This window comes from Etheostoma spectabile, unplaced genomic scaffold (assembly GCF_008692095.1).
Source record: "Etheostoma spectabile isolate EspeVRDwgs_2016 unplaced genomic scaffold, UIUC_Espe_1.0 scaffold362, whole genome shotgun sequence".
Taxonomy (NCBI): domain Eukaryota; kingdom Metazoa; phylum Chordata; class Actinopteri; order Perciformes; family Percidae; genus Etheostoma; species Etheostoma spectabile.
Window position 1 is genome coordinate 532353 of NW_022605592.1, and position 13498 is coordinate 545850.

At 40.3% G+C, this 13498-nt stretch overlaps 1 protein-coding gene across 3 annotated transcripts in view; it reads left to right on the top strand.

Moving 5' to 3' along the window:
• The first annotated feature begins 262 nt into the window (after positions 1 to 262).
• cnih3 (cornichon family AMPA receptor auxiliary protein 3) overlaps positions 263 to 13498 on the top strand; it is a 205055-nt gene continuing 191819 nt past the window's right edge. For all 3 annotated transcript variants that reach the window (XM_032511404.1, XM_032511405.1, XM_032511406.1), the window contains exon 1: positions 263 to 641. In XM_032511404.1, the coding sequence (XP_032367295.1) occupies positions 564 to 641 (78 nt within the window). In that variant the 5' untranslated portion in view covers positions 263 to 563. The remainder of the gene's footprint in view (positions 642 to 13498) is intronic.

Genomic DNA, 13498 nt, shown 5'->3' on the forward strand with positions numbered 1-13498 from the left:
TTAGTCTAATCTAACCCTTTGTACTGGTGAACATGGAACTAGACATTCTCTCTCTCTCACTCACTCACTCACTCACACACACACACACACACACACACACACACACAAGCGCACACAGGTCAGTAAAACAGATTTTTGCGAGGGCTTTTGTCACCAAGACGTCACAGGTCACAGATACCGCGCTGATGCCCCCCCCCCCCCCGGATGGTTTTGTGCCCACCCTCTTTGTATTAATAAGCTCCCCTCATCGCTGAGAAGCGCGCTACCTTTCTGTGATTACATGACCAATGCACTACGGCCGTGGACCCTGCTCGCTGATTTGAGTCCCCTCGCCGCTGCTTTGTGGACGCAGGCGCACGGCTTAGACGCACGGCTTATCTTCTGGAGCGGTTTGCTGCGAACATTGTGAGGGGCGAAGTCATGGTGCTGGTACCGCATCGGCTTCTCATGGCACCGTGAGAACTTTCTTCCTGACTGCCCCTTTTTTTCATCTTGTGGTTTTAGATGTTTGTCAGCGGGATCGTGTTTCTTTGGGAAATTATCCGCCGTTTCCCCTTTCAATTATGTTCACTTTTGCTGCCTTCTGCTATATGCTGTCTCTGGTCCTCTGTGTGTCGCTGATCTTCTTTGCAATATGGCACGTAAGTAGCCTGGGATAAATATATTTTCTTTATATATTTTTCTTGTGTTTGATAACCAGCGGATGGATTTTATCATCGGGATGTGTGCTTATTAAACGGGCAGGTGTGAAACATTGTTCGTAATACTCCTAGATAACCCACATCCCTAAACATTCATTCATTTGTCATATGTATGTTGCTTTTTGTAGCTTGCGCGCTGTTTACCAATAGAGGATCATTTTCGGCAGATATTTTCCCCAACGTGACAGGTGCACACCTGTGTCTTCAGCTCGTGCTCCAGCAGCCCTCTGCATCCATCGTTTTTACCACTTTGTCACAATTTTACCACTATTATTTGACTACTTTACACATTCATGCTGACCCAATTTCAGATGCACAAATCCTTGCAACCCTGTGCAGCATCCTAGATATATGAAATGGCCTTCCTTCCAGATCAATTAGGAAATCTTGAAATGCAACCTGCCCCCCTCTCATCTTCCTGCTCTGCTACCTCTAATCAAGCCTTAGCTCAGCTAGACACCAGTGCCAATGTGATTAACTGCATTGTTGTATTTGAATTATCTAATTATTTTCTCCCTGAGCAACATCTCCATCATTTAGAGCCATATGTAAAGACAGATTTGGGTCAGGTCTTCCAGCCTATTGCCCTGAATCTGCCTTTTGTATGGAAACAGCACCAGACCTGATGTACTGATCCTCTGGCAATTACAGCTAGTAGTCAGACTGTCAGACAGTGGCCTGTGTGTCTGACCAGAGCAGAAATAAAGACACCAGGAAAGTGGGAGTGCAGCCACCCATAATGGTACAGTTAAATCTGAGTGGTTATGCTAAAGACAATACGTGAAATTGACTGAATACACTGCAGCTTTATGATGCTAGTGACTACTACACTGAAGGAAAGACACTCATAATCAAGGGGGAGAAACCACAACACCTCCTTCAGTTCTGTTTGTAATGGAGATTCAACAATGGGGGAAGGATCCCAATTGAACACAATATTATGTAGCTTCAGCAATACTCCATATGGCGCCAGGTTTTATTTTGCCTTCTGCTTTAGACTGCAAAAACAGAAGAGATGCCTTCTGCACTGATTACCATTCACGGTTTCATACATGCAGCATAATATGCTGGGACTCCACACTGCGAGGAGAGATAATTATGAAGAGGCTGAGGCGGGAATGTGTGGAGCTGTGGAAGTGATCAGCAGAGCCAAAGCTGCACATTAACACCAGCCACCTGGCAAATGCTGGGGGAATTTTGTCTGTACCTCTTTTACTTCTATCACTTTGGCAGGTTGCCATCTCCTTTTTTTTCTTCGTGAATTTCAAAATTGATCTGGTTTTAAAGACCTGCTGAAAACAGACTCCTGCTGCCACAGTGGCCACTTGACCAAAAGGTTAGTTATTAACGCCCTGAGCAGCAGTGCATTGCTAAAAAGAGCAAGTGTGCTGAGTCAAACTACCCAGGGTAAAATCAAGCTATAAATAAAGCGAGTCAGTGTAAATTTACATAAAAAGACATGGGCTATGAAACCACAGAGGAGAGACAATGGGAAAATCTGAGTAATAAACTGCTCTGACTCAAACATTACAGGACTGTCAGCAGGTAACATGAGTGCTCGAGGCATGGATCTCACACAATGACAAATGACTGGACACAGATGGACTTCTGTCATTAGTGGACCATAATCAATCAAAGCATACACAGCCAAGTTAATTAGCCCTTTATCTACTCCTCCACTCATTTTCAGATGCTGATAAAGCTTACGTTTACTTGTTTTGAAATAGCAACGGATTTCTCTTCCATTCCGCTCATTTACACTCACATAAGGCTACTCGGTGAGGCCCTTGGAAGGAAAAATAAAAGGACATGTTAGCTATCTTCAGAATTTCTATTATGGTGAATTACCTCATTCTCTCTGATCTTGTCCGGGACTGGGGGGGTAGGCACAACGGGAAGTATGATCGTTTTTGCTTGCAGTAAAGAGAGTTAGTCTGTGTTAGCATATTTGAAAGATGTCTATGCATTTGCCTTTTTATTTCTGACAATTTGATATGCAAAAATGTCGATTACGTATTAAGAAATTAAACCCCAATTAGCAAGCTCAAGCTCTGTTTTTCAACTGTTTGGTAAGTTGCTGTTAAACACATTTGGAGAGGCCCTTTTTTGCTCAATAATCTTTCACTGATGTTCCTTTTGTGCTGGTTAAACCCTCGTTAGGGGGGCAAAAATGATTACCTAACCCACTTATCAATCATCATTTATACGGCTTTAAACATTTACTCTAAAGTAAAGTAGAGAAGTTTCACCTCACTGCATTTGAGTAGTTACTACTGGCATTTTGCAATTTGAAATACACAACATTATGATTTAAAATATCAGGTTTAAGTAGACCTAAACGGAATCTTCAGACTTTTTGTTTTTACAGTTTTGGGCAGTGATCCTGAATGAAAATCTGCTGAATTTAGCGATAGTTTTGGCGGCAGCGGCAACTTTTGCTGAGTTCTCTCGTCCATCTCGTCCGTGCAGTAACTCCTGTGGCAACAACGCGCTCAGGCCGGCACATGGGGGGGGCAGAGTAGGCAGCTTTATTTGCATAGCACATTTCAGCAACAGGGCAATTCAAAGTGCTTTACACAAAATCAGTTAAACAGATAAAACACAAGTACAAACAGTTAAAAATCATAAGCATTAAAAACCGGTATAACACATGAATAGACAGTTAAAAAATAGACACATAAAACACAAGAATAAAAGTTACAGTGCAGAATAAGAAATTTAAAGAAATGAGCAGTCATTTAAAGAAAGGCAGCATCAAAAAGAAAGGGAGTATGCACAACAGGGCAAGGAGGCATTAACTGGTCCAAGCGACCCGAGGCAGTGATTAGTGGGTGTTTTTTACATGGATCGCAGCAGCTACAGCACCAATGATCTAAAACGGTAACCTACGAACTTCTTGTCTCCTAAATAGGCATAGCCTCCTTTGAAAATTGTGTATAATTATTTAATATTTTCTTTTACTAAAATGAGATATTTACGCAGCTACAAGCCATATTTAGCATCACAAAATTGGTTATGTTACGCCATTCACGAACGTTTGTTGATGTTACCTAGCCAGACCTCGCAAGAGTTTGTTCCTGTGACAAAAACATGTCATTTTAGTGTCAGAATGTGTCTTTACGTTCACTTCCTCCGTTGGAATCACTACATTCAGGATGTGCCGCTAGTCTCCTTAGGAGGCATGGCTTTGAAGCAACTGATGTGATGCAGAGACAGGAAACCAGTGATGGCCAAATGACGCCTCGTGAACAAGCGCCATCTAGTGGGCTCAGAAAATAAAGACACTGGATCACCAAGCTTCGTTTGGCCATCACTACAGGAAAATACTCTGAGTTGGGGCGTCTCGTTTAACAGTCTTTTTTTTTTGCTCCTTTTTCAGAGCCCATAAGTTGTTTAGTGCGGTTGGGGTGTTACCAACCCTGTGTTTAAAGCTAGGTAGTGTTCAGACAGAATATGAAGCATTACTCACACAAATAGGATCGGAGACAGTGTACACACCAATTGTACAAATGAATTCCAGTTCTTTGTGTTATTTCCCCTTAGCCTCCCTCTTATCTCTGTGATTAAATGCTTGAAATGAAGTTATATTCAAAAAGACCTAAAAGGGCTCAGTTTTTGCTGTCTAAAATGCATTTAATGTTCTGTCTAAGCACACCTTAATTGTAGTACAAGAGTAAGTCAGTAAATTGACCCAAATGAACGTCTATTATACACTAATATCTAATGTTTCTTTAACCCTAGCGGACATTAACCAGCATTAGCTAATGTTCATTCCAGACCACGTGAGGCTGTAGCAGCAAAACCCCTTATCAGGCGTGGCACACAGGGAACTCAGGATGCAGGACTCAGACATGCAGTAACAGCAAAACAAAGGATTTATTGTATTCAAGAGTACAAAACCAAACGGCAACAGTCTCCAAAAACACTGGCAGGCAGAACAAATTGGTAAATCTAGTGACCGGATCCAAAAAACCCTAACACAGACTCAGGTCGAAAACAGGCAGAGGATCAGAAACACTCAATAACTCAGAGGGATAAGACAAAGTTGCAGAGAGCAAAGAGTGAGGGAGTATTATAAAAAAAATAATAATAATCATAATCATAATAATAATCATAATCATAATGATATATACACCTGATGGAGACAATTAGACACCGTTGCGAGACATTAGGGCTGGGAAGGTGATCACACAAGGTGGGAAAGACAGACAAAGACCGGAAGGAAAGTGACCTGCAGCACAAACACATGGTGAATTTCAAATTAAAACAGGAAGTGAGCAATGGACAGTGAAAGAAAACTGAAAACATTAACTAGGATGGGGGGCTGGGCAAGACACCCCTGAGTTTATTGATCTAAGAAAGGGTAGATTTGAATGCAGATGAAATAAAATGTTCATTCATAAGAGCAGGTGCTAATTCTTTCAAAGGTTTAATAGTCTTAACATGTATAAAACTAAGACTTCTCTTTATTATTCCTTTTGGGATGACTCCCGCAAGGACATTGACATTTCCAGCATCAGTGTTTAGCAAGAAGAATACAGTACAAAAAAAGAAAAAGACAGTATAAAGATAACAACAATAATAACAGTAATAATAACAAAAACCTTTGGCTATAAAAAGACATTCACCATAAATTATATAAATACCATAAACATATACTTCAGTCACAAACTGGATCCATTACATGAAAATGACCTATACTTGATTGTCAAATGATACTATTCAGATTTGGTTATTCTGCTTAATCTTTCTTTCCTTCTCTTGTGAAAGATTTGAACTCTTATTCAACCACAAATGTAGTTTTTTGAGCTGAATGGTAAAGGACTGCATTTACTTTGTCTTACAGCAAATTCAAATATTTTGGAGTATGATAGCAAGTCATCTGATCAGTCAGGATTCTGTTTTGGTTATGTTAGTTATATATATATATATATATATATATATATATATATATATATATATATATACTGTATATATAAAACACCGCTCTTATATGTTTCATATGTTCTCTAAAAGGGATCAAGTGTTTAATGCTCTTATAACCATAGCAGACAAATATGCTTACTTTTCGCAAATGTTAATTATGATTGCAACAATCCAAAACAAGGACAAATATTTTCCCTTAAAGGTAATTAATAGGGGTGATCCGAGTACTCGGCTGAACGAGTATCCGGTACGGACAAAGTACTTTTGCCGAGTACAAGTATCATACGAGTAATGAGTCAATATCCGTGCTCGATGAATAAAACCCTCACTGGCCGCGCAGCGTTCTGTGTAATCACAGCCCCCCCCCCCCCCCGCCTACAATCCCGCTCGATCCAACACAACGCAGACATGGAGAAATGCTCTCTCTCTCTCTCTCTCTCTCTCCTCTCTCTCTCTCCTCTCTCTCTCTCGTCCGTCAGTCGTGTCTGCGGATCTGTTTCCGTTATCGTTTAGGGTTTCTTCAGCTTCAGGTTTGTTTTAACTTCGGTTGTAGTCCTTACATAGTACCATAGAATTTTGGTGACGTGGGGTTTGTAGTCCCTACATAGTCCAGTAGTTTTGTGAACTGGTTTTGATCCTACATAGTACCAGTAGATTTCTGGTGAACGTGGGTTTGTAGTCCTACTCTAACCAGTAGATTTCTGGTGAACGTGGGGTTTGTAGTCCTTACATAGTAACCAGTAGATTTCTGTGAACGTGGGGTTTGTAGTCCTTACAAGTAACCAGTAGATTCTGGTGAACGTGGGTTTGTAGTCCTTACATAGTAACCAGTAGATTTCTGGTAACGTGGGTTTGTAGTCTAAATAGTAACCAGTAGATTTCTGGTGAACGTGGGGTTTGTAGTCCTTACATAGTAACCAGTAATTTCTGGTGAACTTGGGGTTTGTAGTCCTACATAGTAACCATAGATTCTGGTGAACGTGGGGTTTGTAGTCCTTACATAGTAACCAGTAGATTTCTGGTGAAGTGGGTTTTGTAGTCCTTACATAGTAACCAGTAGATTTCTGGTGAACTTGGGGTTTGTAGTCCTTACATAGTACCCAGTAGATTTCTGGTGAACGTGGGGTTTGTAGTCCTTACATAGTAACCAAGATTTCTGGTGAACGTGGGTTTGTAGTCCTACTAGTAACCAGTAGATTTCTGGTGATGTGATTTGTAGTCCTTACATAGTAACCTAGATTTCTGGTGAACGTGGGGTTTGTAGTCCTTACATAGTAACCATAGATTTCTGGTGAACGTGGGGTTTGTAGTCCTTACATAGTAACCAGTAGATTTTCTGGTGAACATGGGGTTTGTAGTCCTTAATAGTAACCAGTAGATTTCTGGTGAACGGGGGTTTCAAACATGCTGCTTGGTTTAAATGTAACTCCCCCCCGCCCCCTCTCTCTCTGTGTCTCTCTCTTACACACACACACACACACACACACACACACACACATATACCTGGTGTGAAAATAAAAAAATAAAAAAGAACCCCAAACAAAAAAATCACACTGATCATAAAAAAATAAAAAGTTAAAAAAAGAAAGTTATATTGAGTATGAAAACTCTTGTTCATTACATTTTACGTCATAATTGCGACCCATGTGTTGTATTAATTGTTGCAAAACGTTCTGTATATAGTTTGTTTGTTACCATGACAACACCATCGATCTGAACCTCGATGCTGTCATGTAAATAGTTTTAAAATCAGCAATAAATATAACAATTTTTGATCAACTCATATCAATTGCATGCTTAAATAACATACTGGTTAAAGCCCCGCACATTTCAAGAGAACCCGACCCACTTCCTGGTTAAATCTGACCACTTCCGGTTTAGGCCCCGCCCAGTCAGAGTACGGATCCGGATACAGATAATTCATGTGGTAAACAGATACAGATACAGATAATAATGTACTCGTTCATCCCTAATAATGAACCTTAAAGGTACAGAATATAAAAAAAAAAGAAGGAAAAAAAAAAGATTCAAGTCCATCAAGCACCAGCAGATAGGCACATATGACCCCATGACGTATCATGCAGCGTGCCGGGCCTCTGGCGAGGGGAAGGAGGGTTCTCTGCATTAGCCGTATGCTTGGCCACCAAGTGGTATTTGAGACTTGCCGTACTCCGGTGGTAACTCAATTCACATCAACAGTACATGTCAATAACTTTAGTGTTGTTGCGAGAACCATCTGGAAGGGCTTTGAAACTGAACTAGCCATTCAAAAGACCCTTTTCTTTATCAGTTTGTTTCTGCTAGCTATCCAAAATGTTACCGCTGCATCACTTCCTGATTTCCCAAACTAGTGAGCAACCCAAGAGCTAAATCAAAGAATCTGTGTGTTAATCGCACGTCTAAAAAAGATAATGCTATTAAAAGGAATATGTGTAAGTCCTTATTGACAGATCCATCTATTAGTACTTTGTATGCATTAATGCTCCTCGGGGACTGTTGACAGTCCTTTTCATTGTATGTCATGTCATTTTCATTTCAAATATTAATTTTCTAACTTATTTTCTAACTAACGTATAACTTACTTTAACAGATAAAAACTAACTTAAGTCATTAGCTGACACATTTGTTCATTAAAAATAATAAATGTATATTTATGCTAAGAATGTCACAGTATTCTCACTGTGGGATGTAATGACACTTTAAACAAAATGCATTAATGGGTAGAATCCTTCTGTTCGTCACATCAAACACCAAACCACAGCCACCCATGGGAGAACTCATGTCAGCGATTACAAAGCCATTTTAATTAACATACAAGGTGAACTCTGACCTCCCCCGAGCTCCACGGCTCAGTGCGAAGATGGTCAGATTCTGCTTGAGTGATTCTTCTCCCATGTAACCACAGCCCCCAATGTGCTCTAAGTATCATTAAAGCTGGGAGCGAGAACCAAACTCCGGTGCCCTTTGGTGCAGTTATGAGACACAGGTTGCCCTGGCAGGGTGACAAAGGACAGACTGTCAAAGTATCATTAACAATCCCAGTTGGGGTTGTACATTTTATTGTGTCTGAGGGATTTGGTGCATGGAAGGTGAAATGAGGTATGAAAGCATGGTCTGTTATATTACCATCTGGGTAAACCACCCACCAGGACCACAGAAGGGTCACCCTTTATAATACGTTTAGAAGTTGTAACTTCACATTATTAATGGTAATCAGTAATTTACTAATGCTGTATACTGTAAATCAGTTAATAACATGACTTGACTAACTTTGGGGTTGTCGAATAATACACATTTCCTTTGGTTGCTGTTTATCCTCCACCACAATTGCCTTTTCTTTATATTCTTTAATTTATCAAACTTAACTCCAATAGCATATACATAGACCATACTTCATTTATTATTCAATAATTAACCCATTTGCAGACTTCATGGCTTGTCATACAATGAGAAACCCATACAGGTATTAATAAATGGATCATAAAGGACAAAAACCAGCTGAATGGTGTCACAATCTCAACCCAAATTGTATTAATATTAATGGATTCCAAATGGTCTATAAAACATTACCATTTACCATTAAGTAGATAGAAAGATATGCTTATTTGCTTTCTTGCAAGCAGTTAGGAGAGAAGATTGTAGACCACTCTTGTAGGCAGATCTTTAACCTTTTGCGCAGAGTAACACCAAGTTGTGGTTCGGTGTTGCTCGCCGCAATAATAACAACTTTGCAGTCAGTAGGCGTGTTTGTGTGTTTGAAACTGGAGATATTCTTTGTGATATACTCGGGGGGGGCAGTAGATCAATCTGTAGGGAGTTGGGTTGGGAACTGGTGGGTGGCAGGTTCAAGTCCCTGTATGAAGTGTGGATTGGTAGCTGGAGAGATACTACTTCACTGCCAGGTGCTCTTGAGCAAGGCACCATACTCCCCCAAGACTGGCAACCCCCCCACTCTGACATCTTTCCGTGTGTGTGTGTTTTTTTTTTTAGGCCTGTGTGTAGTGATTACTAACACTGGGGAGCAGTATAAATTAAACATAGGTCAACATGTCCCAGTAGTCAGAGAGTTCGTTACTGATTTCAGCTTTGCCGCTGAAAGTTAAACTAACCCCAACTCTTAGATTGGCTGCACTTTGCTGTCAGATACCGCTCGCTGAGCTAGGAGCGGCTCCCACAGATTTTTTAAAACGTTTTTTTATTAGAATTAATTAATTTTTGGGCATTTTAGGCATTTATTTTCATAGGACAGCTGAACACATGAAAGGGGAGAGAGCAAGGGAATGACATGCAGCATGCGTCGAGGAGTAAACCTCTACCCAGTTACAGAAGGTTAGCGAGCAGCTGTGTCGAGGAGTAAACCTCTATAAATGGGTGAGCGCTTAGTGACGGCCAAATGAAGCTTCATGAACCAGTGTCTTTATTTTCAGAGCCACTAGATGGCACTCTTGGTTTTAAGAGAAAGGCCTGAGGCGTTGCAATTCACTGTATTCTCAATCTTTTGAACGGAGAACGCCATCTAGTGGCTCTAAAAAATAAAGACACTGGTTCACAAAGCTCCTTTTGTCCATCACTATGCGCGCTACCAATTAATTAGTTACTACCAATAAACTCTTAATAAAGGTGTGCCGTATTACAAAGTGTTATAATCTCACGCCACTCTAATCAAATGACTTTGTGAAAATGTATGTTTATGTTTGTATGATTATGTTGATAGGGACTTATAGGCCGCTCTGTGTCAAATGTCATACATTAGAGTTTAACTAAATTATTACAGACTGATGCGCTAAACCCAAAATTTATATAATGCTGCCATTTGTAGTCTTAACATTGCAGTGGTGGAATATAAGTACATTTACAAGTACTGTACTTTGATTGATCGCCCCCTCGTGGCTTGCTGCAGTATAGGTCATAAATCCTGCCGTTGTTAGTATATGGAACATAGACCAAGCTAAAAGAAAACAATAAACAATGTACACTTATAAAGTATTATTACCAAGGATGGTTTCAGTCATTTTAGAAAGGTCTGATCACTTTTGATCCTATAATAATTGAATGAAAAGTCATGATTGACTGCTGTGATTGACTCACAATGGTCTTAAGGTGGGACTTAGTAATGTCACTGCAGCTAACAGACTATTGAGACCTTTAAAAAGGACACTATAGTTATAAACTAGACGGAGGAAAACAGAACTAAACTGTTAGCTTCTGAAATTATAACAATGACGTATAGCCGCAGTTCTTTGAGCTCTTCAAGGGCACACAGTTACAAATGAAGATGTCTGATGCTGCAGCTTTAAAATGTATAACATATTTCCTGTATATATTATTTTACCCACCTGCTTTTAATCAGAATGTTAATTTACATATTGGTGACTATATCTGTAAATGTTCCCTTTCCCTCTCTGACTCTCTCTCTTTGTGTCATGCGTCTTCGTTTACATGCCACGGGTGAAAAGATTTCCGCAGAGGACACATTGATGGATCCTTGATTATAGTCCTCTGGGCGAGCCTCCTCGCTGCAGTTTAGGAATTAGGATGTACTTTAAGATGGCAGGCTGACATAGGTTTCTCGGTCACCAGCCATAGTATCAAGGAGGTACAACATTGTGAATTTAGAAAGGCCCCATATTGCAGTGAATGAGATCAAGTAGAGCAGTGCAATGAGTGAGGTAACGTTAGACCATGTGCGATCAATAGGTGTCACCATTCTCCAAATCCACCATTAAAACGTTTGCCATTCTCATTTTGTTTGTACTGAAATAACAATTGACGGCAAAATCTGCTCGGTTTAACTTCAAGTGAACACCCACAGTCAGCAGAGAGTCAAAACCAGAGAGAGAGAGTGAGAGAGAGAGAGAGATTTGTGAATGAAAAGAGAAGAAAAGTCTTTCTGACTGAACTTCCTAAGCTTCAAATGAGAGTGGGTAGCCTTGGGAAGACACAGTGCTGTATTTAATATTGTTTGTTCAAGATCTCAGACAATTGACAATGTCATTTTTGGGCTTTGGAAAACAATGATTATGTTTACAATTTTATAGAACAAAAAATAATTAATTGAGAAAATTATCGGATCAATCGACAATGAAAATAATCTTTAGTGCAGGACAATTAAAACTGAGAGAATTATTAAGCCATTCATGCTTTGTGCTACTTTCCGTACCCAGCCAATGGTCTAAGCTTGCTCCTGTCATCTGTAACGCCTCTGCACCCGGCCAAACGTCCAAACACAGCAACACAACTACTATAATGCTACAATTATAATAATAATAAGTTGTACTTGGCATCTACATTGCATAGGGGCTTTAAAACTACAAACAACAATGTAATCCCATCTACGGCAATGTTTGACACAGAGAGCGAGCGCTCCAGTCGTTCTTTCAGTTCATCCATGAGATTTTGACTTTAACCTTTGAAAAAATGCTGTGCTCAGACCTCCACCAATAGCCTAGCAACGCATATTGGGTCTACAACCGGGACCACGCACTGGAGAGCGCTGTCACAGCCGTGTGTGTGTGTGTGTTCGATGTGTAACGTTAATGAAAGCCTGAAGCACATAAACTAACTTTTAATTAGTTACTTTGTCTAGTCATACTTTTAATATTTAAAAAATAGATAAGAATGGACGATTTGCTTGCTTCAAGAAATGCAAGTGCTGACCCTGTCGCGGCAGCGCAGGTTAAGCCGGGGTAAATTAGTTACTTTTATCCAACTTTATGTAGAAGAAAATGCCACCTCGCAATTTTTACCTGCCCCCTTAGTCATTTTACCCTGGCGCTGGGCCAGACACCTCAGACATCTAGGGGTGACAGAGGAAAGGGACAGACAAAGTCACAGAATGAAAGATTAAAGGAGGATGAAGCAGTGTTTGCTGAAGTAGAGCACAAAGACAGATTGTGTGATGGAGAAGAGGGAAAGGTTAGAAAGAGTACAGATTTTAGATTAGACCAGGGCAAATTAGATTGCTAGATAGATGACTGAAACCGAGTCATAATTATGATTAGACATGAAAAGGAAGGGAAAGGCAGATGCAAAACTTTGAGTAAGCAGCAATACAGCTAGGGAGAGATCAAAGGAAGACAGGAGTGATACATAAAAGTTAAGTTCTGTGTGAATGGAGTTGAAGTTAGCTGGTAGGGTAAGGGAAACGTCCTGAGATGGATCAAGCTTTTCCAGTAGACAAGGTTGACAGCATTGGATACAAATGCAGGAATAGATAAAAAGATCAAGAGTGAAAAAATTAACTAGAGTCAGAAGAACAGACCACTTCAGTCACAGCAAGTAATATGTTGTTGGCAGGGCACTCAAAGTTGCTACCGCCTTCATCTGGATTATTCATGTCTTAATAACAGCAATTAAATAAAGATGAAGTACATCAGGCTTTCCACTTAATGCTCTTGTTACTGCTGTTTCCAGCTGGAGTGTAGGGAATGCAATGTAGAGGATCAGGTCAAAGGACAAAATCAACTAACCACCAATCAGATCCATGTCATCCATGTCTAGGGATTCCATAAAAAGTTAAATTTAAGTTTTTTTTCAGCACATTCTCACTCCCAACTCGTCTAATTCTGACGCTTTGTCTGGACCCCTGCCACCACTTTTTGACGCACTTGTTCAAGACACCTTCACGTCACTTTTTGACGCTCTGGGTTGGGACCCTTTTGCGTCATTTTTCAATTGTGCCGGAAAAAAAACTTGGTTATGGTTATGTAAAGATTGTGGTTGGAAAAATGTACGTTTCAGTGACACGTGGGACAAGAACGGGACACAAACCCCAGTATCCTGGGTGAAAGTCCAGCGTTAGTCACCCCAACTTGCCTCGTAACGCGGACTTTCAGCCTGAAACGAGTATCCGGTACGGATAAAGCACTTTT